The sequence below is a fragment of the Nipponia nippon genome, unplaced genomic scaffold (genome assembly GCF_047370975.1).
Source record: "Nipponia nippon isolate SJK-2023a ecotype South Korea unplaced genomic scaffold, ASM4737097v1 scaffold_1, whole genome shotgun sequence".
In the NCBI taxonomy this organism is placed as follows: Eukaryota; Metazoa; Chordata; class Aves; order Pelecaniformes; family Threskiornithidae; genus Nipponia; species Nipponia nippon.
The window spans coordinates 897,999-925,319 of record NW_028262290.1 but is presented as its reverse complement, the minus strand read 5'-3'; the positions used below and the strand labels follow the sequence as shown (position 1 = coordinate 925,319).

General features: G+C 71.0%; 2 protein-coding genes across 9 annotated transcripts in view; one reads left to right on the top strand and one right to left on the bottom strand.

Moving 5' to 3' along the window:
- The window catches only part of CPSF1 (cleavage and polyadenylation specific factor 1), a 19,979-nt gene extending 2,249 nt beyond the window's left edge, over window positions 1–17,730 (top strand). For 2 of the 8 annotated variants that reach the window (XM_087733492.1, XM_087733564.1), the window contains exons 6-38: window positions 2–153; window positions 228–374; window positions 456–595; window positions 694–804; window positions 2,766–2,859; window positions 2,962–3,049; window positions 3,154–3,279; window positions 4,300–4,351; window positions 4,491–4,585; window positions 4,679–4,753; window positions 4,869–4,949; window positions 5,444–5,533; window positions 5,628–5,744; window positions 5,855–5,996; window positions 6,092–6,270; window positions 6,361–6,497; window positions 6,609–6,783; window positions 6,908–7,114; window positions 8,378–8,467; window positions 8,556–8,699; window positions 8,819–8,971; window positions 9,438–9,554; window positions 10,360–10,450; window positions 11,319–11,403; window positions 11,513–11,654; window positions 12,741–12,893; window positions 12,991–13,167; window positions 13,243–13,309; window positions 14,457–14,504; window positions 14,593–14,745; window positions 15,676–15,764; window positions 16,560–16,698; window positions 17,368–17,729. In XM_087733492.1, the coding sequence (XP_087589618.1) occupies window positions 2–153; window positions 228–374; window positions 456–595; window positions 694–804; window positions 2,766–2,859; window positions 2,962–3,049; window positions 3,154–3,279; window positions 4,300–4,351; window positions 4,491–4,585; window positions 4,679–4,753; window positions 4,869–4,949; window positions 5,444–5,533; window positions 5,628–5,744; window positions 5,855–5,996; window positions 6,092–6,270; window positions 6,361–6,497; window positions 6,609–6,783; window positions 6,908–7,114; window positions 8,378–8,467; window positions 8,556–8,699; window positions 8,819–8,971; window positions 9,438–9,554; window positions 10,360–10,450; window positions 11,319–11,403; window positions 11,513–11,654; window positions 12,741–12,893; window positions 12,991–13,167; window positions 13,243–13,309; window positions 14,457–14,504; window positions 14,593–14,745; window positions 15,676–15,764; window positions 16,560–16,698; window positions 17,368–17,513 (4,002 nt within the window). In that variant the 3' untranslated portion in view covers window positions 17,514–17,729. Of the gene's footprint in view, window position 1; window positions 154–227; window positions 375–455; window positions 596–693; window positions 805–2,765; window positions 2,860–2,961; window positions 3,050–3,153; window positions 3,280–4,299; window positions 4,352–4,490; window positions 4,586–4,678; window positions 4,754–4,868; window positions 4,950–5,443; window positions 5,534–5,627; window positions 5,745–5,854; window positions 5,997–6,091; window positions 6,271–6,360; window positions 6,498–6,608; window positions 6,784–6,907; window positions 7,115–8,377; window positions 8,468–8,555; window positions 8,700–8,818; window positions 8,972–9,437; window positions 9,555–10,359; window positions 10,451–11,318; window positions 11,404–11,512; window positions 11,655–12,740; window positions 12,894–12,990; window positions 13,168–13,242; window positions 13,310–14,456; window positions 14,505–14,592; window positions 14,746–15,634; window positions 15,765–16,559; window positions 16,699–17,367 lie in introns of all 8 variants that reach the window. The other 6 variants (XM_087733784.1, XM_087733639.1, XM_087733936.1 and 3 more) reach the window with 6 other exon arrangements.
- On the bottom strand, window positions 17,525–27,321 carry ADCK5 (aarF domain containing kinase 5). Its single transcript, XM_087733750.1, has 15 exons — window positions 27,244–27,321; window positions 26,503–26,557; window positions 25,501–25,645; window positions 25,353–25,428; window positions 24,077–24,277; window positions 22,797–22,937; window positions 21,939–22,052; window positions 21,716–21,847; window positions 20,456–20,539; window positions 19,644–19,725; window positions 19,464–19,542; window positions 19,262–19,353; window positions 17,973–18,225; window positions 17,773–17,880; window positions 17,525–17,669 (listed from the first exon to the last, which is right to left on the bottom strand). Exons 1-15 carry the CDS (start codon window positions 27,319–27,321, stop codon window positions 17,564–17,566), a joined length of 1,746 nt encoding a protein of 581 aa, XP_087589876.1. The 3' UTR covers window positions 17,525–17,563.

The window sequence follows — 27,321 nt, the reverse complement described above, 5'->3', positions numbered from 1 at the left end:
GGACGGCTTCGTGCAGAACGTCCACATCCCCCGGGTGCGGGTGGACCCCGACGGGCGCTGCGCCGTCATGCTGATCTACGGCACCCGCCTGGTGGTCCTGCCCTTCCGCCGCGACACGCTGACCGACGAGCACGAGGGGCTGGTGGGAGAGGGGTGAGGCGCCACCCTCCCCCCCGCCGCCCGCGGGTGCTGGGGGGGGGTCTCCTGAGCCTCCCCTCCCCCCGCAGGCAGAAATCCAGCTTCTTGCCCAGTTACATCATCGACGTGCGGGAGCTGGACGAGAAGCTCCTCAACATCATCGACATGCAGTTCCTCTACGGCTACTACGAGCCCACCCTCCTCATCCTCTTCGAACCCAACCAAACCTGGCCGGGGTGAGCCCCCTCGCGTTCCCGGGGCGCCCCCGGGACCCGCGTCCCGCCGCCGCCGCGGGGTGACGCCGGCGCTGTCCGCAGGCGGGTGGCGGTGCGCCAGGACACCTGCAGCATCGTGGCCATCTCCCTCAACATCATGCAGAAGGTTCACCCCGTCATCTGGTCCCTCAGCAACCTCCCCTTCGACTGCACCCAGGCGCTGGCCGTCCCCAAGCCCATCGGTGAGCGCCGGCGCGGGCGCGGCGCGGTGACGGCGCGGCGGCGGCGCGGTGACGGCTGTCTCTCTCTCTCTCTCTCTCTCTCGTCTCTCTGGCGGCAGGAGGGGTGGTGATCTTCGCCGTCAACTCGCTGCTCTACCTCAACCAGAGCGTGCCGCCCTACGGCGTGGCCCTCAACAGCCTCACCAACGGCACCACCGTCTTCCCCCTGCGTAAGGGCCCCCGCCGCCGCCGCCTCCTCCTCGTTGTGGTTTTCCTCCTCCTCCTCCTTTTCCTCATTGTGGTTTTCCTTCTGTTCTTCCTCTTCCTTCTCGTCTTTTTTCCCTTCATCCTCATCTTCATCCTCCTCGTCCTCCTCTCTTTGCTCGTCTTCCTCGTCCTCCTCTCCGTCCTTCTCTTTGCCTTCGGCCTCCTTTTTCTCCTTTCTGTTCTCCTCCGCTTCCTCATCCTTTTCTTTTTCATCTTTTCGGTTTTCTTTTTGTTCTTTTTGTTTCTCATTTTCTCCTTTTTCCTCTTTTTCCTCTTCCTTCCTTTTTTTTCTTCTTTTTCTCTTTGTTTTGGCCATTTTCATTTTCTTGCTCCTCCTCTTCCTCTTCTTTGTTCTCTTCTTCTTCGTTCTCCTTCTCTTTTTTGTCCTTGTTTTCTTTTCTTGCTTTTCTTCATTCTTTTCCTTTTTCCTTTTCTTTCTTCTTTGTTCCTTTTCTCTTGTTTCCCATCTTCCTTCTCTTCCTTCTCCTTCTCCTTCCCTAGTTTGTCTTCTTCCTCCTCTTCTTCCTTCTTGCCTTCCTCCTCCTCTTCCTCCTCTTCATCTTCTTTGTCCTTCTTATTTTCTTTTCCCTTCTCCTTTTTCTCTTTGTTCTCCTCCTCCTTCTCGTTGCCCTCGTTGCCCTCTTCCTTCTTCTCTTCTTCTTCCTTCTCTTCCTCGCTCTCTTTCTTCTGCTTGTCTTCATCCTTCTCCTCCTCCTCTTTGCTCTCCTCTTCATCCTCTTCCTCACTTTTATTGTCCTCCGTCTTCCTCTTTGTCCCCTTTCTTCTTCTCCCTGTCCTCCTCCTTCTTGTCCTCTTCTTCTTCCTCCTCTTCTTCCTTTTCCTCCTCTTCTTCCTTTTCCTCCTCTTCTTCTTTCTCTTTCTCCTCTTCTTGTTCCTTTTCTTTCTCTTTCTCCTCTTCCTCCTCGTTCTTCTCCTCCTCCTCGTTCTTGTTCTTCTTCTTCTTCCACTTTTCCTCTTCATCATCCTCCTCCTCCTCCGTTCTTCTCCTTGTTCTGCTCCTCATTGTCCTTCCCCTCCTCTTCTTCCTCGTTCCCCTCCTCTTCTTTCTCTTTGTCCTCTTTCTCATTCTCATTTTCTTTCTTGTGCTCTTCCTTATCTTCCTCCTCCTCCCGCCTTCCTCGTCCTCCTCCTCTTCTTCTTCCTTTTCTTTTTCTTTCTTCTCTTCCCCTTCTTTGTCCTTCTTCTCCTCCTTCTTCTCCTTCCTCTCCTCTTCCTCTTCATCCTCCTCGTGCCCCTCTTTGTTCTCCTCCTCGTTCTCCTCCTCTTCTTTCTCGTTCTCCTCCTCTTCTTTCTCGTTCTCCTCCTCTTCTTCCTCGTTCTCCTCCTCTTCTTCCTTATTGTCCTCTTTCTTTCTCCTTCTCTTTTCCTTTTTCTTCTCTTCCTTATCTTGCTCATCCTCCCGTCTTCCTCGTCCTGCTCCTCCTCTTCCTCCTTTTCTTCTTTTTGTTCTTGCTCTTCTTTCTTCTCATTCTCATTCTTCTTGTCCTACTGTTCCTCCTCATCCTCCTCTTTGTTCTTCTCCTTCTTCTGCTCCTCGTTCTCCTCCTCTTCCTCGTTCTCCTCCTCTTCCTCGTTCTCCTCCTCTTCCTCGTTCTCCTCCTCTTCCTCGTTCTCCTCCTCTTCCTCGTTCTCCTCCTCTTCCTCGTTCTCCTCCTCTTCCTCGTTCTCCTTTTCCTCGTTCTCCTCCTCCCCTTCCTCGTTCTCCTCCTCTTCTTGCTCGTTGTCCTCTTCTTCTTCCTCATCGTCCTCTTCTTTCTCATTCTCATTTTCTTTCTTCTCCTCCTCGTTCTTCTCCTCTTCCTCCTCCTCCTCTTCCTCCTCGTTCTCCTCCTCCTCTTCCTCCTCCTCCCCTTCCTCCCGGGCCCGTCTGGGGGTTCGGGCGCTCACCCTCCCTCTCCCGCAGGGGTGCAGGAGGGGGTGAAGGTGACGCTCGACTGTGCCCAGGCCACCTTCATCTCCTACGACAAGATGGTCATCTCGCTGAAAGGAGGGGAGATGTAAGCCGGGGGGGGCTACCGGGGGCCACCGGGGGCCACCGTGGGGCCGGCGTCCCCGCCCTCCAGGGTGCCACCGTCCCCCCGCGTCCCCTCTGTCCCCAGCTACGTCCTGACGCTGATCACGGACGGGATGAGGAGCGTCCGCTCCTTCCACTTCGACAAAGCGGCCGCCAGCGTCCTCACCACCTGCGTAAGCCCCCGGGGCGGGCGGCCGGGGACCCCCGCCTCCCCCCGTGGGTCCCCCCGTCACCCGCCGCCTCCCCCCGTCACCCGCCGCCTCCCCCGCCCCGGCAGATGGTGACGATGGAGCCGGGGTACCTGTTCCTGGGGTCGCGCCTGGGCAACTCCCTGCTGCTCAAGTACACGGAGAAGCTGCAGGAGCCCCCCGCCAACGGGGGCAAGGAGCCGGCCGACAGGCAGGTGAGGCCCCCTCCCCGGTGCCAGCCCCCCATCCCGGGGTCCCCAAACCCCATTCCCAGTCCCCAACCCCCCTCCCAGGTCCCAAACCCCATTCCCAGTCCCCGAGCCCCCAGGCCGGGTCCCCACACCCCTTTCCCAGATCCCAGACCCCCCTTATGGGTCCCCAACGCCCATCCCAGGTCCCCACACCCCTTTCCCAGATCCCAGACCCCCATCCCAGATCCCCAAACCCCCATCCGAAGTCCCCCTCAGGACCCCAGACCCCTTTCCCAGTCCCCACCCCCCCTTCCCAGTCCCCAGACCCCCATCCCAGTCCCCAAGCCTCCTTCCCAGTCCCCAGGGCCCCATCCCAGGTCCCCAGCCCCCATCCCGGGTCCCCCCCAGGTCCGCAGACCCCCCTCCCGGATCCCCAACCCCCCTTCCCAGGTCCCAAACCCCATTCCCAGTCCCCGAGCCCCTTTCCCAGATCCCAGATCCCCATCCCAGGTCCCCGCACCCCCTTACTGGGCCCCAAGCCCCCATCCCGGGTCCCCGCACCCCTTCCCAAGTCCGCAAGCCCCCTTCCCATGTCCCCACACCCTTTTCCCAGCCCCCAAATCCCCATCCCAGGTCCCCCCCAGGACCCCAGACCCCCTCCCAGTCCCCAAGCCCCCTTCCCAGTCCCCAAGCCCCCCTTCCCAGTCCCCCAGGCCCCCCTCCCAGTCCCCAAGCCCCCCTCCCAGTCCCCCAGAGCCCCCTTCCCAGTCCCCAGAGCCTCCTTCCCAGTCCCCCAGACCCCCTTCCCAGTCCCCCAGACCCCCTTCCCAGTCCCCCAGACCCCCCTTCCCAGTCCCCCAGGCCCCCTCCCCGTCCCCAGGCCCCCTCCCAGCCCCCCACACCCCCTCCCAGTCCCCCAGACCCCCTCCCAGTCCCCAGGCCCCCTCCCAGGCCCCCTCCCAGTCCCCCCAGCCCAGCTCCAGCGCGGGGGCACCGGGGGAGGGTCCGGGTCCGGGGCTCTCCCACCCCTCCCCTCCCCCGCAGGAGGAGCCCCCGGTGAAGAAGAAGCGGTCGGAGCCCTCGGGGACCTGGGCAGGTGGGCGCCAGCGCCGGGCCCCCCCAACCGCGCCGGGGCGGCAGACGGGGGGCGTTCGGGGAGAAGCGGGGTCCCGGCGTCACCGCGGGGCGACGCGGTGACGGTGAGGGTGACGCCGTCTCCCCGTGCCGCCGGCCAGGCGGAAAATCGGCGCCGCAGGACGAGGTGGACGAGATCGAGGTGTACGGCAGCGAGGCGCAGTCGGGGACGCAGCTGGCCACCTACTCCTTCGAGGTAGCCCGCGACGGCGCGGGGGACGCCCCGGCGCCCCCCCCGTCCCCTCCCCGCGTCACCGCGCCGCCTCCCCCTCCTCCCTCCCCCCCCCAGGTCTGCGACAGCATCCTCAACATCGGCCCCTGCGCCAACGCCGCCATGGGGGAGCCGGCCTTCCTTTCGGAAGAGGTGAGTCCCGGCAGGAGACGGGCAGCCCCTGCCTGCGCCCTGCCCGCGCCCCCGCCCGCAGCCCCGGGACGGGCAGGGCGGGACGGCGACGGCCGCCGCTTTGTCCCGGTTCCAGTTTCAGAGCAGCCCGGAGCCGGATTTGGAGATCGTGCTCTGCTCCGGTTACGGCAAGAACGGAGCCCTCTCCGTCCTGCAGGTCAGGCCGCGCTGCCCGCGCTCCGTGTCCCCTCCCCGCGCTCCACGTCCCCTCCCCGCTGCTCCGTGTCCCCTCTCTGCTGCTCCATGTCCCCATCCCTGGCTCCATGTCCCCTCCCTGCTGCTCCGTGTCCCCTTCCCTGGCTCTGTGTCCCCTCCCTGCTGCTCCGTGTCCCCTCCCTGACTCCGTGTCCCCTTCCCTGGCTCCGTGTCCCCTCCCTGACTCCGTGTCCCCTCCCCTGGCTCCGTGTCCCCTGCCGGCCTCCCCCACGTCCCCGCACTGTCCCAAGGCCTGCCCCGGCGTGAAGCGTCCGCCGCAGGTCAGGTACCGGTGCCACAGCACCGATCTGGGCCAAACCAGGGCCGCCCCGAAGCCTCGGGCGCTGCCTGTATCCGCCCAGCCACACCCCCCCCCCCTTCTGCCCCACGGCGGGTGTGGGGCCGCCCCACGGCGCCCGGCCGCCCGCCCTCACCTCTCCCCGCCGGCGCCCGCAGAAAAGCATCCGGCCCCAGGTGGTCACCACCTTCGAGCTGCCGGGTTGTTACGACATGTGGACCGTCATCGCGCCCCAAAAGAAGGAGGAGGTGGGTGGCCCGCGGCGGCCCCGGCCCCGGCCCCGCCGGACCTCACCGGGGGCGGCCCCGGCGCGGCGACGCTCACCGGCGTTCCTCCTTCCAGCCGGATGAAAACGCGGCGGGGGAGAACGCCGAGAAGGAGCCGGCTCCCGCCGAAGCGCCCGAGGAGGACGGCAAGCGGCACGGCTTCCTCATCCTCAGCCGCGAGGACTCCACCATGGTGAGGGGACGGCGGCGCGGCCGGGGCGGCGGCCAAGAGCCCGGCGTCTCCCGGTGCCGGTGTCTCCCGGCGCCGGGGCTCGCTTCCAGCTCGTCTCCCTCCGCCCTCAGATCCTGCAGACGGGGCAGGAGATCATGGAGCTGGACACCAGCGGCTTCGCCACGCAGGGCCCCACCGTCTTCGCCGGTAACATCGGCGAGAACCGGTACATCGTCCAGGTGTCGCCGCTCGGCATCCGGCTGCTGGAAGGAGGTGGGCGCCGGCGGGGAGCGGGGCGGGGGGCACCCACGGGTGCCGCGGGGATCCCCCCCTTCCCACCCCCTCCCTGCCCTTCTCCCCGGCCGCAGTGAACCAGCTGCACTTCATCCCGGTGGATTTGGGCTCGCCGATCGTTCACTGCGCCGTCGCCGACCCCTTCGTGGTGATCATGAGCGCCGAGGGGCAGGTCACCATGTTCGTCCTGAAAAGCGACAGCTACGGGGGCCGCACCCACCGCCTCACCCTCCAAAAACCCCAGCTGCACCACGTGAGTGCCGACAGCCGCCCCGGCGGGGCCCGGCGTCGCCGGCGGCCCCGCTCCCCGCCAGCTCGCCCTCCCCCTTTGCCGTCTCGCCAGCAATCCAAGGTGATCGCGCTCTGCCTGTACCGGGACGTCAGCGGGATGTTCACCACAGAGAGCCGGGCCGCCAGCGCCCGGGACGAGCTCTCCCTCCGCACCCACTCCGAGGCGGAGACCCTCATCCAGGACATCAGGTGGGTGCCGGGGGACGGCGGCGGCGGTGCCGGCGGCGCGGGGACGGAGCCGTCGCCTCCCCGAGGGCGGCGGAGGCGAGGGCTCGGCGTTTTCTCTGCCGGCGGGCGCAGCGACACGGTGGACGACGAGGAGGAGATGCTCTACGGGGATTCGGGGGCTCTCTTCAGCCCGGTGAAGGAAGAACCGCGCCGCAGCAGCCTCCCCTCCGCCGACCGCGATCCCCACCAGTACAAACCGGAACCCACCCACTGGTGCGTACTGGTACGGGAGAACGGCGCCATGGAGGTGAGACCCCGGCGGGCGATGGGGAAGGGACACGGTGATCCGGTGGGATCCCCACTGCCCGTGGCCGCCGCGGCGGCGCCGCTCCCTGCCCGTACCCCTGCCTGTACCCCTGCCCGTGCCGTAGATTTACCAGCTGCCGGATTGGCGCCTGGTGTTCCTGGTGAAGAACTTCCCGATGGGGCAGCGGGTGCTGGTCGACAGCTCCTTCGGGCAGCCGGCCGCCCCCGGCGACGGCAAGAAGGAGGAGGTGACGCGGCAGGGCGAGCTGCCGCTGGTGAAGGAGGTGCTGCTGGTGGCCCTGGGCAACCGCCAGAGCCGGCCCTACCTGCTGGTGAGCGGCCGGGGCGTGCCGGAGGGATGCCGGGGTGCCGGGGTGCCGGAGGGATGCCGGGGTGCCGGAGGGATGCTGGGGGATGTGGGGGATGCCGGGGATGCTGGGGGGATGCCGGAGATGCCAGAAGGACGTGGGGGATGCCTGGGATGCAGGGAATTCCGGAGGGATGCCGGGGGATGTGGGGGATGCCGGGGGATGTGGGGGATGCCGGGGGATGCCGGAGGGACGTGGGGGATGCCTGGGATGCAGGGAATTCCGGAGGGATGCCGGGGGATGTGGGGGATGCCGGGTGTGCCGGGGGATGCCAGAGGGATGCCGGGGGATACGGGGGATGCCGGGGGATGCTGGGAGATGCCGGGGGATCTGGGGGATGCCGGGGGATGCCGGAGGGACGTGGGGGATGCCTGGGATGCTGGGAATTCCGGAGGGATGCCAGGGGACGCTGGGGATGCCAGGGGATGCCTGAGATGCCGGGGGATTCCAGGGGGTGCCAGGGGATGCCGGCGGGATGCAGGGGGATGCTTGGAGATGCCAGAGATACTGGGGATGCTGGGGGATACTGGGGATGCTGGGAATGCCAAAGGATGCTGGGGATGCCGGGGACGCTGGGGGGATCTGGGAGATGCTGGGGATCCCAGCTGGGGGATTTTAGGGGATGCTGGGGGATACTGGGGATGCTGGGAGGACGCTGGGGGATACTGGGGGAAGCCAGAGGGATGCCAGGAGATGTGGGGGATGCTGGGAGATGCCGGAGAAACCAGGGGATTCCAGAGGGATGCCGGGGGGATGCCTGAGATGCCGGAGGGCTGCCGGGGGATTCCGGAGCGATGCCGATGCCGGAGGGATGCCGGCGATAGCGGGGATGCTGGGAGATGCTGGGGGGATGCCAGGGGGATGCTGGGAATGCCGGGGATGCGGGGGCTGCCGGCGGGATGTGGGGGGTGCTGGGAATGCCGGGGGGCTGCCAGAGGGATGGTGGGGGTGCTGGGGATAACGGGGATGCCGGAGGGGTGCTGGGGGATACTGGGAATGCTGGAGGGATGCTGGGAGATGCCAGAGAGATGTGGGGAATGCCGGGGATGCCGGAGGGATGCCGGGGATGCCGGGAGATGCCAGAGGGATGTCGGGGGATGCCTGGGCTGCGGGGGGGATGCTGGGAGATGCCGGGGGGATGTCAGGGGATGCCGGGGATGCTGGGAGATGCCGGGGGGCTGCCGGAGATGCCGGGGGGCTGCCGGGGCTGAGCGCGGCGGGCGGCAGGTCCACGTGGAGCAGGAGCTGCTGATCTACGAAGCCTTCAGCCACGACTCCCAGCTGGGCCAGAGCAACCTCAAAGTGCGGTTCAAGAAGGTGAGAGCGGGGAGGCTCCGCCGCCACGGCACCGCCACGGCACCGCTGCGGCACCGCCGCCCTTCCCTCCCCATCCCGCCCCCCCCAGGTCCCCCACAACATCAATTTTCGGGAGAAGAAGCTGAAACCGTCGAAGAAGAAGCCGGAGAGCGCGGGGAGCGAGGAGGCGGGGGGGCCCCGCGGGCGCGTCGCCCGCTTCCGCTCCTTCGAGGACATCTACGGCTACGCCGGGGTGAGCGCGGCGGCGGCGGCGGGGGCGGCGGGGACGCGGCGGGGACCCCCCCCGGGACCCCCCCGCTTCGGCGGAGGGGTGACGGGTGTCGCGCACCCCCCCCCCCGCCCGCCGTCCAGGTGTTCATCTGCGGCCCCGCGCCGCACTGGCTGCTGGTGACGGCGCGGGGGGCCCTGCGCCTGCACCCCATGACCATCGACGGCGCCGTCGACTCCTTCGCCCCCTTCCACAACGTCAACTGCCCCAAGGGCTTCCTCTACTTCAACCGGCAGGTGGGGGCGGGGGGGCTGGGGGGGCTGGGGGGGCTGGGGGGGGGGTCGGGGTGGCTATGGGGGGGGCTATGGGGGGGGCTGGGGGGCTTGGGGGGGCTATGGGGGATTTGGGGGGGGTTATGGGGGGATTTGGGGGGCTGTGGGGCATTTGGGGGGGGGGGATTTGGGGGGGGTGGAGGGGTTATGGGGGATTTTGGGGGGATTTGAGGGGCTTTGGAGGGGCTGGGGGGTTGGGGAGGTCTGGGGGGTTATGGGGGGATCGGGGGGCTATGGTGGGGGGATTTGGGGAGGTGGGGGGCTGGGGGGTTATGGGCGATTTGGGGGGGTTGTGGGGGAGTTTGGGGGGCTGGGGGGGCTAGGGAGGTTTGGGGGGGGTTGTAGTCATTTTGGGGGGCTACGGGGACGTTTTGGGGTCGCGGGGGGGGTTGGGGGGGTCCGGGCGGCGCTGACGGCGCGGCGGGGGCAGGGGGAGCTGCGGATCAGCGTCCTGCCCGCCTACCTCTCCTACGACGCCCCGTGGCCGGTGCGCAAGATCCCGCTCCGCTGCACCGCGCACTACGTCGCCTACCACGTCGAGTCCAAGGTACCGCGCCGCGCCGTACCGCGCCATCCCACGCCGCGCCCTACCGTGCCGTAGGGCGCCGTACTGTGCCGTACTGCGCCGTACCATGCTGTACCGCGCCATCCCACGCCGTGCCGTACCGCGTCGTACGGCGCCGTACTGTGCCATACTGCGCCGTACCATGCTGTACCACGCCATACCATGCCGTACGGCGCCGTACCGCGCCATACTGTGTCGTACCGCACCGTACCATGCCGTACCGCGCCATACTGCGTGATAGCATGCTGTACCGCGCCATACCGCACCATACTGGGCCGTACCATGCTGTACCGCACCGTACCTTGCCATACTGCGCTGTACCGCGCCATACTGCGCTGTACCACGCCATACCGCGTCGTACCGCACCGTACCACGCCATACTGCGCTATACCATGCCATACCGTGCCATACGGCGCCGTACCATGCCATACTGCGTCGTACTGCACCGTACCATGCCGTACCATGCCGTATTGCACCGTACCACACCGTACCACGCCATACTGCGCTGTACCATGCCATACTGTGCCATATGGCGCAGTACCGTGCCATACTGCGTGGTACCGCACCGTACCATGCCGTACCGCGCCATACTGCGCTGTACCACGCTGTACCACGCCGTACCGTGCCATACGGCGCCATACCATGCCATACGGCGTCGTACCGCACTGTACCATGCCGTACCGCGCCCTACGGCGCCGTGCCGGGGGTCCCTGCCCGGCTGAGCGGAGGCCGGCGGGGGTGGGGGGTCCCCTCGGGGTCCCCGTGCCGACGGCGCCGTCGCCGGCAGGTCTACGCCGTGGCCACCAGCGTCATCAACCCCTGCACCCGCATCCCCCGCATGACGGGCGAGGAGAAGGAGTTCGAGAGCATCGAGAGGGGTGAGGCCGGCGGCGCCGCTGTCCGTCCGTCCGTCCCCTCCTGTCCGTCCGTCCCCTCGGGAGCCCACTCCCCCCGTCCTGGGCCCCGTCCCAAGCCCCGTCCCTCTGTCCTGAGCCCCATCCCTCTGTCCCGAGCCCCGTCCGTCTGTCCTGAGCCCTGTCTGTCTGTCCTGAGCCCCGTCCTGAGCCCTGTCTCCCCGTCCCGAGCCCCGTCTGTCTGTCCTGAGCCCCATCCTGAGCCCCGTCTGTCTGTCCTGAGCCCCATCCCTCTGTCCTGGGCCCCATCCTGAGCCCCGTCCCTCTGTCCTGAGCCCCGTCCGTCTGTCCTGAGCCCCATCCTGAGCCCCGTCCATCTGTCCTGAGCTCCATCCTGAGCGCCTCCGTCTGTCCTGAGCCTTGTCTGTCTGTCCTGGGCCCTATCCTGAGCCCCGTCTGTCTGTCCTGAGCCCCGTCTGTCTGTCCTGAGCCCCGTCCGTCTGTCCTGGGCCCTATGCTGAGCCCCTCCGTCTGTCCTGAGCCCCGTCCGTCTGTCCTGAGCCCCATCCTGAGCCCCGTCCGTCTGTCCTGGGCCCTATGCTGAGCCCCTCCGTCTGTCCTGAGCCCCGTCCGTCTGTCCTGGGCCCTATCCTGAGCCCCGTCTGTCTGTCCTGAGCCCCTCCGTCTGTCCTGAGCCCCGTCCGTCTGTCCTGGGCCCTATCCTGAGCCCCGTCTGTCTGTCCAGAGCCCCGTCCCTCTGTCCTGGGCCCCATCCTGAGCCCCTCTGTCTGTCCAGAGCCCCGTCCCTCTGTCCTGAGCCGCATCCTGAGCCCCGTCCGTCTGTCCTGAGCCCCGTCCGTCTGTCCTGAGCCCCGCCCCCCTCTCCCCCCAGACGAGCGCTACATCCACCCGCAGCAGGAGGCCTTCTCCATCCAGCTGATCTCCCCGGTGAGCTGGGAGACCATCCCCAACACCCGGTGAGCACCGCGGGGCCGCGCCGGCGGCTGCCCCCTTCCCCGCGCCGGATTCACCCGGGGGTCGGGGGGGGGGGGGATTTGGGCCCGATCCTGCCCCTCCGCCCCCCAGGATCGAGCTGGAGGAGTGGGAGCACGTCACCTGCATGAGGACGGTCTCGCTGAAGAGCGAGGAGACGGTCTCGGGGCTGAAGGGCTACGTCGCCGTCGGCACCTGCCTGATGCAGGGCGAGGAGGTCACCTGCCGCGGGCGGGTGAGGCCGGGGGCCTCGGGGGGCGCCCGGGGGTCTCGGGGGGCTCCTGAGGGTCTCAGGGGGGCACCCGGGGGTCTTGGGGGGCGCCCGGGGGTCTCGGGGGGCTCCCAGGGGACTCGGGGGGCTCCCGGGGGTCTCAGGGGGCTCCCAGGGGTCTCGGGGGCTCCTGGGGGATTTGGGGGGTCTCAGGGGTCTCGGGGGCTCCCAGGGGACTCGGGGGCTCCCGGGGGTCTCAGGGGGCTCCCGGGGGTCTCGGGGGGCTCCTGGGGGATTTGGGGGGTCTCGGGGGTCTCAGGGGGCTCCCAGGGGTCTCAGGGGGCTCCCAGGGGATTTGGGGGGCTCCCGGGGGTCTCGGGGGCTCCCAGGGGTCTTGGGGGGCGCCTGGGGGTCTCGGGGGGCACCTGGGGGTCTCGGGGGCTCCCAGGGGATTTGGGGGGTCTCGGGGGGCACCAGGGGGTCTCGGGGGTCTCAGGGGGCTCCCAGGGGTCTCGGGGGGCTCCCAGGGGATTTGGGGGTGCCCGGGGGTCTCGGGGAGCACCCGGGGGTCTTGGGGAGCATCCGGGGGCTTCAGGGGGGCACTCAGGGGTCTCGGGGGGCTCCCGGGGGATTTGGGGGGCGCCCGGGGGTCTCGGGGGGTCCTGGAGGTCTCGGGGGTGCCCAGGGGATTTGGGGGGCTCCCAGGGGTCTTGGGGGGCGCCTGGGGGACTCGGGGGGCTCCCAGGGGATTTGGGGGACGCCCAGGGGTCTCGGGGGGCGCCCGGGGGGCTCCCGGGGGTCTCGGGGCACCCAGGGGTCTCAGGGGGCACCCAGGGGATTTGGGGGGTGCCCGGGGGTCTCGGGGAGCACCCAGGGGTCTTGGGGAGCATCCGGGGGCTTCAGGGGGGCACCCAGGGGTCTCGGGGGGCTCCCGGGGGATTTGGGGGGCGCCCGGGGTCGCGGGGGATTTGGGGACCCCCGGGGGTTTTGGGGGCGCCCGGGGGTGCGGCAGCCCCAGCCGCGCTCTCCCCACGCCCCCCTGCCTGCGGCGGGTGCCTCCGGGGGCGTCCCAGCCCCTGCCCCTCCGTCCGTCCGTCCGTCCCTGCCCAGATCCTGATCATGGACATCATCGAGGTGGTGCCGGAGCCGGGGCAGCCGCTCACCAAGAACAAGTTCAAGGTCTTGTACGAAAAGGAGCAGAAGGGGCCGGTCACCGCCCTCTGCCACTGCAACGGCTACCTGGTGTCGGCCATCGGCCAGAAGGTGAGGGGGCCACCCCAGGGGCCGCCGCGGCCACCGCGGCGGGGGCCGGGGGCGTCACCCGCGCGCGCGTCTGTGTGCGTCCCCGGCGTCGCCGCAGATCTTCCTCTGGAGCCTGAAGGACAACGAGCTGACGGGGATGGCCTTCATCGACACCCAGCTCTACATCCACCAGATGATCAGCGTCAAGAACTTCATCCTGGCCGCCGACCTGATGAAGAGCATCTCCCTGCTGCGCTACCAGGAGGAGAGCAAGACCCTCTCCCTCGTTAGCCGGGTAACGCCGGCGGCACCGGCGGCGGGGGCTCCCTGCCGGAACCTGCCCCGCTGACGCCGCCGCTTCTCCTTGCAGGACGCGAAGCCCCTGGAGGTCTACAGCGTGGACTTCATGGTGGACGGCAACCAGCTGGGCTTCCTGGGTAGGTCCCGGCGCTGCCGCGGGGGTCCCGGCGCGGCTGCCTGGCCCCTGACGCTGCCGCGTGGCTCCCAGCGGTGCCGCGTGGCTGCCGGCACTGCTGCGTGCATCCTGGTGCTGCCACGTGGCTCCCAACGCTGCCGTGTGGCTCCCAGCACTGCCACGCGGCTACCAGCACTGCCGTGTGGCTCCCGGCGCTGCTACGTGGCTTCCAGTGCTGCTGTGTGGCTACCGGCACTGACGCATGGCTCCCGGCACTGCCGTATGGCTCTGGTGCTGCTGCATGGCTCCTAGCACTGCTGTGTGGCTACCAGCACTGCCTTATGGCTCTGGTGCTGCTGTGTGGCTGCCAGCACTGCTACGTGGCTTCCAGTGCTGCTGTGTGGCTACTGGCACTGACACATGGCTCCCGGCACTGCCGTATGGCTCTGGTGCTGCTGTGTGGCTACCAGCACTGCTATGTGGCTTCCAGTGCTGCTGTGTGGCTACCAGTGCTGCTGCGTGGCTCCTAGCACTGCTGTGTGGCTACCAGTGCTGCCTTATGGCTCTGGTGCTGCTGTGTGGCTACCAGCACTGCTATGTGGCTTCCAGTGCTGCTGTGTGGCTACTAGCACTGCTGCGTGGCTCCTGGCACTGCCAGATGGCTCCGGTGCTGCCGCGTGGCTCCCGGCACTGCCATGTGGCTCCCATTGCAGCCGTGTGGCTCCCGGCAGTACTGTGTGGCTCCCGACACTGCGGTGTGGCTCCTAGCACTGCCCTGTGGCTACCAGCACTGCCGTGTGGCTCCGGCACTGCTACGTGGCTCTCGGTGTAGCTGCGTGGCTCCCGGTGCTGCTGCGTGGCTCCTGGCACTGCCATGTGGCTACCAGCACTGCCGTATGGGTCCCGGCACTGCTACGTGGCTCCCATTGCTGCCGTGCGGCTCCCGGTGCTGCCGTGTGGCTCCGGTGCTGCCGTGCGGCTCCCGGCTCTGCCACGTGGCTCCTGGCACTCGTGTGGCTCCCGGTGCTGCCGTGTGGCTCCGGCGCTGCCGGGGAAGCCAGACCGGCCCGCGTGGCGTCCGTCCCGCCCGGGCAGGCGCGGGGCAGGGGGATCCGGCGGTGCCGGCGGCGCCGCTTGGGGTTCTCCGGCAAAGCTCCATCTTCCCGCAGTGTCCGACCGGGACCGCAACCTCCTGGTGTACATGTACCTGCCCGAAGGTGAGCCCGGCGCCGGGGGGGCACCGGCCGCCGCGCCGATGGGCGCCGCGGTGCCGGACGCCGTGCCATGCCGCGCCGTGTCCCCCAGCCAAGGAGAGCTTCGGCGGGATGCGGCTGCTGCGCCGCGCCGACTTCCACGTGGGCGCCCACGTCAACACCTTCTGGAGGACGCCGTGCCGCGGCGCCGCCGACGGCGCCAAGAAAACCAGCGCCTGGGAGAACAAGCACATCACCTGGTTCGGTGCGCGCCCGCGGGGGCGGGGGCGGGGCGCTGGTGCTGGGGGGGCTGGGTGCTGGGGTTTGGGGTGCTGGGGCGCAGGATGCGGGCAGGGCCCCGGGGTTTGGGGTGCTGGGTGCAGGCGGGGTGCTGGGAGCTGGGGTTTGGGGTGCTGGGAGCTGGGGTGCTGGGTGCAGGCAGGGCGCTGGGTGCTGGGGTTTGGGGTGCTGGGGTACAGGATGCGGGCAGGGCCCCAGGGTTTGGGGTGCTGGGAGCTGGGGTGCTGGGTGCAGGCAGGGTGCTGGGGTTTGGGGTGCTGGGGCGCAGGATGCGGGCAGGGCCCCAGGGTTTGGGGTGCTGGGTGCTGGGTGCAGGCAGGGCCCCAGGATTTGGGGTGCCGGGGTTTGGGGCGCAGGATGCGGGCAAGGCCCCGGGGTTTGGGGTGCTGGGAGCTGGGGTGCTGGGTGCAGGCAGGGCGCTGGGTGCTGGGGTTTGGGGTGCTGGGAGCTGGGGTTTGGGGTGCTGGGGTGCAGGATGCGGGCAGGGCCCTGGGGTTTGGGGTTTGGGGAGCAGGGTGCTGGGGTGCTGGGGTGCTGGGTGCAGGCAGGGTGCTGGGGTTTGGGGTGCTGGGGCGCAGGATGCGGGCAGGGCCCCAGGGCTTGGGGTGCTGGGGTGCTGGGGTGCTGGGTGCAGGCAGGGCCCCAGGATTTGGGGTGCCGGGGTTTGGGGTGCAGGATGCGGGCAGGGCCCCGGGATTCGGGGTTTGGGGTGCTGGGTGCTGGGGTTGGGGGTGCAGGGATTCGGGGTGCAGGATGGGGGCAGGGTGCTGGGGTTGGGGGTGCTGGGTGTGGGCAGGGCCCCGGGGTTTGGGGGCCGGGGGCCGGGGCCGGGCGCTGACGCGGCGGCGCCGCAGCCACGCTGGACGGGGGCGTGGGGCTGCTGCTGCCGATGCAGGAGAAGACGTACCGGCGCCTGCTGATGCTGCAGAACGCGCTCAGCACCATGCTGCCCCACCACGCCGGCCTCAACCCCCGCGCCTTCAGGTACCCCGCCCCCGCCCGCCCCACGGCACCCACACCCGCCCCACGCCTGCCCCATGGCTGCCCCACGCCCGCCCCACGGCACCCACACCCGCCCCACGCCTGCCCCACGCCTGCCCCACGGCACCCACGCCACCTACACCTGCCCCCCGCCTGCCCCATAGCCACCTCACGGCACCCATGCCTGCCCCACACTCGCCCCACACCTGCCCCACGGCACCCACACCCGCCCATGGCACCCACGCCTGCCCCATAGCCGCCCCATGGCACCCATGCCTGCCCCACGGCACCCACCCACCCCACAGCTGCCCCACACCTGCCCCACGGTACCCATGGCTGCCCCACAGCATGGTGCTGACCTACGGCACGGCCCTGACCCATGGCCGCCCCATGGCTCCCCCACGGCACGGCGCTGCCCCACAGCATAGCCCTGACCCACAGCTCAGCCCTGTCCCCACACCTCGTCCCCAGCCCCACGCCTCGTCCCCTGCCCCACACCTCGTCCCCTGCCCCACACCTTGTTCCGTGTCCCCAGCCCCACAGCTCATCCTCAGCCCCACACCCCATCCCTGCCCCACATCTCATCCCTGTCGCCAGCCCCACACCTCGTCCCTGGCCCCACACCTCTTCGCTGTCGCTAGCCCCACACCTCATCCTCAGCCCCACACCCCATCCCTGCCCCACGCCTCGTCCCTGGCCCCTGCCCCACACCGTCCCCGTGCCCCCCGGCTCCCGCCACCCCCCCGCGCCGGCTCCTGCCCCATGGCGGCGCGGGTGCCATGGGCGCGGTGGGCGCAGGCTGCTGCACGCGGAGCGGCGCGTCCTGCAGAACGCCGTGCGCAACGTCCTGGACGGGGAGCTGCTGAACCGGTACCTGTACCTCAGCGCCATGGAGCGCGGGGAGCTGGCCAAGAAGATCGGCACCACGCCCGACATCGTCAGTGGGGCGGGGGCGGGGGGCGGGGGAGGGGACGGGGGGCTGGGACGTGGGGGAGGGGATGTGGGGCAGAGGCGTGGGGCTGGGCTCTGGGGCAAGGCCGTGGGGCTGAGCCGTGGGGCGGGGCTGTGGGGCAGGGCCATGGGGCAGGGCTGTGGGGCAGGGCTGTGGGGCAGAGCCGTGGGACAGGGATGTGGGGCAGGGATGTGGGGCAGGGATATGGGGCAGGGCCGTGGGGCAGAGCTGTGGGACAGGGATGTGGGGCAGGGCTGTGGGGCAGAGCCGTGGGACAGGGATGTGGGGCAGGGATGTGGGGCAGGGATATGGGGCAGGGCCGTGGGGCAGAGCCATGGGACAGGGATGTGGGGCAGAGCCGTGGGACAGGGCTGTGGGGCAGGGTCGCGGGACAGAGCCATGGGGCAGGGATGTGGGGCTGGGCCATGGGGCAGGGATGTGGGGCAGGGCTGTGGGGCAGGGTCGCGGGACAGAGCCATGGGGCAGGGCTATGGGGCAGGCCACCCTCAGCCCCACAGGCTCTGTCCTCTCACTGTGCCCCACATATGGGTGCGTCAGCTCCCCGCCCCATGGGCTCTGCCCCACAGAGCTGCGTGCCGGGGCTCCCTGCCCCCCAGCCCCCCAGGTCCCCCCAACCCCTCTCTCCCCCCCCAGATCCTGGAGGACCTGCTGGAGATCGACCGGGTGACGGCTCACTTCTGAGGGCCCCGCGCCCCCCAACCGCCGCCCCCCAACCGCCGCCCCCCAACCGCCGCCCCCCAACCGCCGCCCCTCCCCCCCCGCCACTGGAAATTTATTAAAAACAGCCGGGAAAAGGGGCCGGGCGGCGGCTTTATTGGGGGGCGGGGGGCTACGCCCGCAGGTGCTGCCCGAGCCGCTCGCCGTGGGGCAGGAGGCCCCAGGAGGCCAAGCAGCGCAGGAGCGAGGCCGTCAGCTTCGCCGCGACGCAGTCCAGCCTGCGCGGGGGGAGACGGGGCAGCCGTGACGTCGCCGCCGCCGCCGCGTCGTCACCGCCGCCGTGACCTCGCGGCCAGCCACGCCGCCACCGCCGCCCCTTACCGGAGGGCGACTTCGAACTTGAGGCTCTCCCAGGCCACCCGCAGCCAGCGCCAGACGCGGACGCCGGCGGCCCTTTCCCCGCTCAGGCGGCTCCAGCTCCGCACGGCGCTGTGGGGCAGAGCCGGGGCGCTGTGGGGCGGCGCGCCGTGGGGCAGCCCCGCAACCCGCCGCCGCCGCCGCCGCCGCCGCCGCCGCCTCACCTCCTGGCCATGAGGAAATAGCGATCGACCGGGGCGCCCAGGGCGGCGTTGATGCTGCGGACGGTGTTGATGTTGCGGAAGACGAGGAGCATGGGCCGCGGCAGCGCCCGCAGCACCCCCAGGATGCGCGGGAAGCGCTGGGCCGCCATCTCCTGCATGTAGGCCCGCTCCTCCCGCGTCAGCGCCCCGGCCAGCGCCCCGCGCCCCGCGCCCAGCGGCCGCTGCATCAGGATCTCGCAGAAGAGGAAATAATCTGGGGGGGGGGGGGGGTGGGGGGCGGCCCCCCCAAGAGCGGGGGTTGGGGGGCAGCCCCCCGGGATGCGGGGGTTGGGGGGCAGCCCCCCAAAGAGCGGGGGTTGGGGGGCAGCCCCCCGGGGTGCGGGGGTTGGGGGGCAGCCCCCCATAGAGCGGGGGTTGGGGGGCAGCCCCCCGGGGCGGGAGGAGGGGGCCAAGCCCCCGTGGCTCATCCCCGCCACCCTGGGCGGGGGGCACTGGGGACACTGGGGGGGGGGGCACCAGGGACACTGGGGATGATGGGGAACGCTGGGGGGACACTGGGGGTGCTGGGGGACACCAGGGTCGCTTGGGGACACCAGGGTCGCTTGGGGACACTGAGGATACTGGGAACAGTGGGGACACTTAGAGGACACCGGGGACACTGGGGACACTTGAGGGACACCGGGGACACCAGGGACACTTGGGGATGCTGGGGACACCAGGGGACACTTGGGGGACACTGGGGATGCTGGGGACGCTTGGGGACACCAGGGACACACTGGGGATGCCGGGGACGCTTGGGGACACTGGGGATACTGGGAACACTGGGGACACCTGAGGACACCGGGGACGCTTGGGGACACCTGGGGATGCTTGGGGACACTGGGGATACTGGGAACACTGGGGACGCTTGGGGACACCTGAGGACACCGGGGACACTTGGGGACGCTTGGGGACACCAGGGGCGCCTGCGGGGACCAGGGACACCTGAGGACACTGGGGATGCTTTGGGGGGACACTGGGGGTGCTGGGGGACACCTGGGGACATGAGGGTCGCTTGGGGACACTGGGGACACCGGGGACACTGGGGACACTTAGGATACTGGGAACACTGGGGACACCGGGGACGCTTGGGGATGCCGGGGACACCTGGGGGACACTTGGAGGCACTGGGGATACTGGGAACACTGGGGACCCTTGGGGGACACTGGGGGGACACTTGGGGCCACCGGGTCCCCCCGCGGGGCGCGACGGTGGGGTGGGGGCTGCTGGGGTCCCCGCCCCCGCCTCACCCTCGACGCCCAGCTCGGCCGCGCGCCTCTTCATGGCGGCGTCGTCGCGCAGGACGATGGCTCTCCAGAGCTGGCACAGCGCCGCCCGGTCCCTGCCGCGCCCCAGCCTCAGCGCGGGGGCCCCGCCTCGGGGACCCCCCGCCATTTCGGGGTCCCCCCGCCATTTCGGGGTCCCCCCGCCATTTCGGGGCCCCCCCCTCACCTCTCGCTGAGGAACTCGTAGAGGCCGTGGTCGAGCAGCACGAGCTGGGCTTTGCCGTCGGGGCCGCGGCGCACCAGCACTGCGGCGGGCGCGGGTCAGCGCCGCCGCGGCGGGACCCCCTCCCCTCCCCCCCCCCCGGGGACCCCCTTCGGCCCCGGGCCGCCCTTCGGGGCGCGTTACCGTTCCCGGGGTGCGGGTCGGCGTGGATGAAGCCGGTGTAGAAGATTTGCTCGGCGAAGACGCGGATCAGCTTGTCGGCGGCCTGCGGAGGCGGCTGCCTCGGTCCCGGCCCCCCCGGCCCCCTGTCCCCGTGTCCCCCCGTGTCCCTCTGTCCCCCCGTCTCCCCCCGTGTCCTCGTGTCCTCCCACGTCCCTGTGTCCCCCCGTGTCCTCATGTCCTCGTGTCCCCATGTCCCTGTGTCCTCCCATGCCCCCGTGTCCCCCCGTGTCCTCATGTCCCCGTGTCCCCCCGTGTCCCCGTGCCCCCCATGTCCCTCTGCCCCCCCATCTCCTCATGTCTCCCCCTGTCCCCGTGTCCCCCTGTGTCTTCGTGTCCCCGTGTCCCCATGTCCCTGTGTCCTCCCATGTCCCTGTGTCCCCCCGTCTCCTCGTGTCTCCCCGTGTCCCCCTGTCCCCCCGTGTCCTCATGTCCTCCCATGTCCCCGTGTCCCCCTGTCCCCATGTCCCCCCGTGTCCTCGTGTCCCCATGTCCCTGTGTCCCCCATGTCCTTTATGTCCCCCATGTCCCTTACATCCCCCGTGTCCCCCCATGTCCCCGTGTCCCCCTGTCCCCCCCCGTCTCCCCGTGTCCCCCCATGTCCCCGTGTCCTCCCATGTCCCCATGTCCCCCTGTCCCCATGTCCCCCCGTGTCCTCATGTCCTCGTGTCCCCATGTCCCTGTATCCCCCATGTCCTTTATGTCCCCCATGGCCCCACATCCCCATGTCCCCCCCGTGTCCCCGTGTCCCCCCGTGTCCCCCCGGTGTCACTCACGTCCCGCAGGCCCAGGCCCTGGCTGCGGATCCCCTCCACGTTGGTGATCTTGCAGCCCTCGCAGAAATCGGCCGTCAGCACCCGCTGGGGACAGGGGACAGGGGACGGGGACAGACAGACAGGGGACAGGGGACAGGGGACAGACAGACAGGGGACAGGGGACAATGTCACCTCTGCACCCTGGCGGGGGCTCCGGGCTGGGTCCTGCCTGCCTGGTCCCCACCGTCCCCACTGTCCCCGTCCCCGTCCCCTCCATCCCCGTCCCCTGGCCCCGCCGTCCCTGGCCCCATCGCACCCATGGCTCCTGTCCCCGTCCCCGTGTCCCCTGTCCCCGTCCCTGTGTCCCCCATCCCCCGTCCCTGCCATCCCTGTCCCCATGTCCCCATCACACCCGTGTCCCCCCTGTCCCCATCCCAGCCATGTCCCCTGTCCCCATGTCCCCATCCCAGCTGTGTCCCCCTGTCCCCATCCCACCCATTTCCCCGTCCCCATGTCCCCATCCCAGCCATGTCCCCCATGTCCCCCGTCCTCATCACAGCTGTGTCCCATGCCACCCGTGTCCCCTGTCCCCATGTCCCCATCCCAGCCGTGTCCCCCGTGTCCCCTGTCCCCCCGTCCCCTGTCCTCCTGTGTCCCCTGTCCCCTGTCCCCCTGTCCCCATCCCAGCCGTGTCCCCCGTGTCCCCTGTCCCCGTCCCAGCTGTGTCCCCGTGTCCCCTGTCCCCCGTGTCCCCTGTCCCCGTGTCCCCTGTCCCCCTGTCCCCATCCCAGCCGTGTCCCCCATCCCCTGTCCCCCCGTGTCCCCTGTCCCCCCGTGTCCCCCGTCTCCGTGTCCCCTGTCCCCCTGTCCCCATCCCAGCCGTGTCCCCCATCCCCGTGTCCCCTGTCCCCATGTCCCCATCCCAGCTGTGTCCCCCATCCCCTGTCCCCCCCATGTCCCCCGTCCCCGTGTCCCCTGTCCCCCTGTCCCCATCCCAGCCGTGTCCCCCATCCCCTGTCCCCCCGTGTCCCCTGTCCCCCCGTGTCCCCCATCCCCGTGTCCCCTGTCCCCCTGTCCCCATCCCAGCCGTGTGTCCCTGTCCCCATCCCAGCCGTGTCCCCCATCCCCGTGTCCCCTGTCCCCATGTCCCCATCCCAGCTGTGTCCCCCATCCCCTGTCCCCCCCGTGTCCCCCGTCCCCGTGTCCCCTGTCCCCCTGTCCCCATCCCAGCCGTGTGTCCCTGTCCCCATCCCAGCCGTGCCCCCGCGTCCCCGTCCCCACCTTGCTGCACTTGTCCCAGTGGACGCGCGGCACCACCACGTAGCCGCAGTGCCGCAGGTCGCGGGCGCAGCGCTCCGCGTTCCGGCCCTCGTTCTCGAAGTCCAGCTCCCGCGCCAGCGTCCCCTTCAGCTCCTGGGGGGGACGGGGACGCCGCGGGTCCGGGGGGGGTCCCGGGGGGGGGGGTCCCGGGGGGGTCCCGGGGGCGGCGGGGGCCCCCCCGTACCTGCAGCACCCAGCCCAGGGCGAAGTCGGGGTGCATGAACTCGACGATGCGCAGCAGCAGCTCCAGCGTCCGGATGTCGCCCTCGAAGCGGTCGCGCAGGTCGATGTACTGCACCTGGGGGGGCCCGGTCCGGGGGGTCCGGGGGGGTCCGGGGGTCCGGGGGTCCGGGGGGTCCGGGGGGTCCCGGGGGAGGCTCTGGGGAGGTCCTGGGGGGTCACTGGGGGGAGGCTCTGGGGGGGTCACGGGGGGGGGGGGAGGCTCTGGGGGGTCCTGGGGGGGGTCACTGGGGGGGGTCACTGGGGGGGGGGGGAGGCTCTGGGGGGGGTCACTGGGGGGGGGGGGTCACTGGGGGGGGGGTCACTGGGGGGGGGAGGCTCTGGGGGGGGTCACTGGGGGGGTCACTGGGGGGGGGAGGCTCTGGGGGGGGTCACTGGGGGGAGGCTCTGGGGGGGTCACGGGGGGGAGGCTCGGGGGTGTCCTGGGGGGTCACGGAGGGGGAGGCTCTGGGGGGTCCTGGGGGGGCGTCACTGGGGGGGATTCCCTGGGGGGGCCTAGGGGGTCCCCAGTGTTGGGGGGGGTCACTTGGAGGGGGGATTCCCTGGGGGGTCCTGGTGTTGGAGGGGGGTCCTGGGGGGGGTCACTGAGGGGGGGAGGCCCGGGGGGAGGGGGCTGGTGTTGGGGGGGTCCTGGGGGTCCCCAATGTTGGGGGGGTCACTGAGGGGGGGAGGCCCCGGGGGTCCCTGGTGTTGGAAGAGGGGGCCCTGGGGGGGGTCCCGGTGTTGGGGGGGGCCCCTGGGGGGGGGCGGGGACCCCAGGGTGCCGGTGCCGGGGGGTCCCGGGGGGTCCCGGGGGTCCGACCTTGACGGCGACGGGGGTGCCGTCCTGCAGGCGGGCGCGATGGACCTGGGCCAGGCTGGCGGCCGCCACGGGCTCGTAGTCAAACTCCTGGAAGAGCCCGGCCGCCGTCGTCTGGAAATCCTCCAGGAAGAGCTCGTCCACCTGCGGCAGCGCGGGGAGGTGGGGACAGCGCGGGGGGACCGCGGGGACGCCGTGGGGACGTGGGGACACCACGGGGACGTGGGGACGTGGGGACATGGGGACACCATGGGGACGTGGGGACACCACGGGGACGTGGGGACGTGGGGACATGGGGACACCATGGGGACGTGGGGACACCGTGGGGACGTGGGGACGTGGGGACATGGGGACACCATGGGGACGTGGGGACACCGTGGGGACGTGGGGACGTGGGGACATGGGGACACCATGGGGACGTGGGGACACCGTGGGGACATGGGGACGCAGGGACATGGGGACACCATGGGGACATGGGGACACCACGGGGACGTGGGGACGTGGGGACACCATGGGGATGTGGGGACACCATGGGGACGTGGGGACACCGTGGGGACGTGGGGACGTGGGGACATGGGGACACCACGGGGACGTGGGGACACCGTGGGGACGTGGGGACACCGTGGGGACGTGGGGACAGCACCAGGACACCGCAGGGACACCATGGGGACGTGGGGACACCATGGGGATGTGGGGACACCACAGGGACATGGGGATGCCGTGGGGACACCATGGGGACACCGTGGGGATGTGGGGACACCGTGGGGACATGGGGACACGGTGGGGACACGGCAGGGACAGGGGGCCGGGGCGTTGGGGACACCCCTGTGGCCATCGCCGTGCCCAGGGCCGCGGTGTCCCCGTGCCGGGGACCGCGGTGTCCCCATCCCCGAGGTGGCGGTGCCACCACGTGGGGGACATCGGTCTCCCCGTGCCCGGGGCCACGCCGTCCCCAAGGCCAGGGACAACGATGTCCCCACGCCCGCGACGATGCTGTCCCCACGCCCAGGGCCACGCTGTCCCCAAATCAGGGTCCCTGATGTCCCCAAGCCCAGGTTGGGGCTGTCCCCAAGCCTGGTGCCACGCTCTCCCCACGCCGGGGTCCCTGATGTCCCCAAACCCGGGGCTGCAGTGTCCCCACGCCAGGGATCCACGCTGTCCCCAAATCAGGGTCCCTGACGTCCCCAAGTTGGGGTCCACGATGCCCCCAAGCCCAGGTCGTGGCCGTCCCCACGCCCGGGGCCACGCTGGCCCCCGCCCCCCCGCCGGTAGCCGCCCCCCACCTCGCGGTAGCCGCGCCGCAGGGCCCGGTCCTCCAGCCGGCGCAGGGTGGCCGGGTACTCGGGGGGCAGGAGGTGGTTGAAGGCGCAGAGCCCCTGGCCCAGTTTGACGTAGAGCCCCCCGTTGCGCAGGGCCCCCCGCAGCAGCCGCTCCGCCGCGCGCTGGTGGCACCGCGCCATCCCCGCCGCCCGCGCCGGGCTGCCCTGCCGACCGCCGCCGCCCCGTCACCGCCCGCCGCCACCGGGCCCCGAGGGGCCCCGGGCCCCCGGCCCCTTGCCGAGGCCCCAGCCGGCCACCGAGCCCCCAGCCGGCCACCAAGATCCCCGACCGGCCACCGAGCCCCCAACCGGCCACCAAGATCCCCAACCGGCCACCGAGCCCCCAGCCGGCCACCAAGATCCCCAACCGGCCACCGAGCCCCCAGCCGGCCACCAAGATCCCCAACCGGCCACCGAGCCCCCAACTGGCCACTGAGCCCTCCAACCCCTTGCCGAGCCCCCAACCAGCCACCAAGCCCCCAACTGGCCACTGAGCCCCCAACTGGCCACCAAGCCCCCAACTGGCCACTGAGCCCCCTAACCCCTCACCAAGGCCCCCAACCAGCCACTGAGCCCCCAACTGGCCACCGAGACCCCCAACTGGCCACTGAGTCCCCAACCAGCCACTGAGCCCCCAACTGGCCACTGAGTCCCCCAACTGGCCACCAAGGCCCCCAACCGGCCATCAAGCCCCCAACCGGCCACTGAGCCCCCAACTGGCCACTGAGCCCCCAACCGGCCACTGAGCCCCCAACTGGCCACTGAGCCCCCAACTGGCCACCAAGCCCCCAACTGGCCACTGAGCCCCCTAACCCCTCACCAAGGCCCCCAACCAGCCACTGAGCCCCCAACCAGCCACTGAGCCCTCAACTGGCCACCGAGCCCCCCAACTGGCCACTGAGTCCCCAGCCAGCCACTGAGCCCCCAACTGGCCACTGAGTCCCCCACCCGGCCCCCAAGGCCCCCAACTGCCCACTGAGTCCCCCACCGGCCACTGAGCCCCCAACTGGCCACTGAGCCCCCCAAGTGGCCACTGAGCCCCTGAGATGGCCACCAAGGCCCCCAACCAGTCACCAAGCCCCCAACCGGCCACTGAGCCCCCCAACCCCTCGCCGAGATCCCAGATGGTCGCTGAGCCCCCCCCAAGTGGCCCCCAAGCCCCCCAACCCCTTGCCGAGCCCCCCAACTGGCCACCAAGCCCCCCCCAGTGGCCCCCTCGCCCCCCCAGTGGCCCCCTCGCCTCCTCCAGGCCGCGCAGGGCCACGTTGGCCGTCCACCAGTAGTCCAGGGAGATGTGGATGCCCACGGCCAGCGACCTGGGGGGGGGGGGAGGTGCTGAGCCCGGGGGCCAGCGGCCCCGCCCCCCCGCTCGCCCCGCGGCCACCGACCTGCCGAAGCGTCCCACGCCGTCCAGCAGCAGCCAGAGCCGCCGCCGCTCCCGGCGCTCGGCCCGCAGGTACCAGGCGGTGGCCAGCGGCACCCCCAGCCCCACCAGCCCCACCAGCGCCGGCCGCAGCAGCCCCACGGGCGGCCTGGGGGGCGGGGGTCAGGGGCTCCACCGTGCCCCACATCTCCCCCCGTGCCCCACATCTCCCCCCCATGCCCTACAGAGCCCCCCCGTGCCCCACATCTCCCCCCGTGCCCCACATCTCCCCCCCGTGCCCTAGAGAGCCCCCCCGTGCCCCACACCTCCCCCCGTGCCCCACATCTCCCCCCGTGCCCCACAGAGCCCCCCGTGCCCCACATCTCCCCCTGTGCCCCACATCTCCCCCCCGTGCCCCACAGAGCCCCCCTGTGCCCCACATCTCCCCCCGTGCCCCACAGAGCCCCCCTGTGCCCCACAGAGCCCCCCCGTGCCCCACATCTCCCCCCGTGCCCCACATCTCCCCCCCGTGCCCTACAGAGCCCCCCCGTGCCCCACATCTCCCCCCGTGCCCCACATCTCCCCCTGTGCCCCACATCTCCCCCCCGTGCCCCACACCTCCCCCCGTGCCCCACATCTCCCCCCCGTGCCCCACACCTCCCCCCGTGCCCCACATCTCCCCCGTGCCCCACATCTCCCCCCGTGCCCCACATCTCTCCCCGTGCCCCACATCTCCCCCGTGCCCCACAGAGCCCCCCCGTGCCCCACATCTCCCCCCGTGCCCCACAGAGCCCCCCCGTGCCCCACATCTCCCCCCGTGCCCCACAGAGCCCCCCCGTGCCCCACACCTCCCCCCGTGCCCCACATCTCCCCCCGTGCCCCACATCTCCCCCATGACCCACAGAGCCCCCGTGCCCCACACCGCACCCCCTGCCCCATAGCATCCCCTGCGCCCCCCGTCTCCCCCCTGCGCCCCAGGGACCCCCCCGGGCCCCCCCGGCCACCCCCCCGGGTGGCCCCGCTCCCCGTGGGGCCGGGGGGCCTCGGGGCGGGGCTGGGGGGCGGAGGCGGCAGAGCTGCACCTGGGGGGGGGAGGGGGCGCCAGTGGGGCCCCGGGGTCACCCCTCCCCCCACGGGGTCACCCCTCCCCCCCCCAGCACGACACCCTACGGGGCACCCCCACCCCACACGTGCCCATGGGCGCCCCCTAACGCCAGCCCAGCCCCATCGCTGCCCCTCCCCCACCCCAGCCCCACCGATGCCCCTCCCCCACCCCCCGCTCCCCTCCCCCTCCCGTCCTTGGAGGGCGTGGCCCCACCTCCCCTCCCCCCCCCCCCCCCCAGCGCCCAGGGCCGCGGCCTTGGCGGGGTCCGGTGGGGGGAGGGGCGGGGGAGGGGCGGGGGGAGGGGGGCTCCCCAAGGGGTGGGGGGGCCCGAGGGGGGAGGGGAAGGGCGGGGGGGGGGGAGGGGATCCCCGGGGAGGGCGGGGGGGGGGGGGGAGGGGGAACTTTCCCCGGGCGGGGGGAGGGGAGGACCCCGAGGGCGTCGGGGGGGGGGGAGGGGGTTCCCCAAGGGGCCCCGTGGGGGGGAGGGGAACGGGGGGGGGGGGAGGGGGGAGGGGGTGATCCCCGGGGGGGTCGGGAGGGGGAGGGGAGGGGAGGGATTCCCCGGGGAGCCCCTCGGGGGGGGGGGGAGGGGGACCCCGGGGGGTGGGGGAGGGGGTCGCGGGGGGGCGGGGCCGGGGGTCGCGGGGTCCCCGCCCCCCTCACCGCGCGCCGGAGCCCCATCGCCGCCGTCAGCGCCGCCGGCCCGCAGCGGGGACGGCCCCGCCCCCCGCTCAACCCCAT

Bases quoted from the DNA above. Each gene is read 5' to 3' on its own strand.
- ADCK5 (XM_087733750.1), bottom strand. From the start codon at position 27,321: ATGGGGTTGAGCGGGGGGCGGGGCCGTCCCCGCTGCGGGCCGGCGGCG. The intron at 22,053-22,796 runs GTCGGACCCCCG...GGGCCCCCCCAG, and splicing joins GCACCCCCGTCGCCGTCAAG to GTGCAGTACATCGACCTGCG. The intron at 20,540-21,715 runs GTGGGGACGGGG...CCCTGTCCCCAG, and splicing joins ACTGGGACAAGTGCAGCAAG to CGGGTGCTGACGGCCGATTT.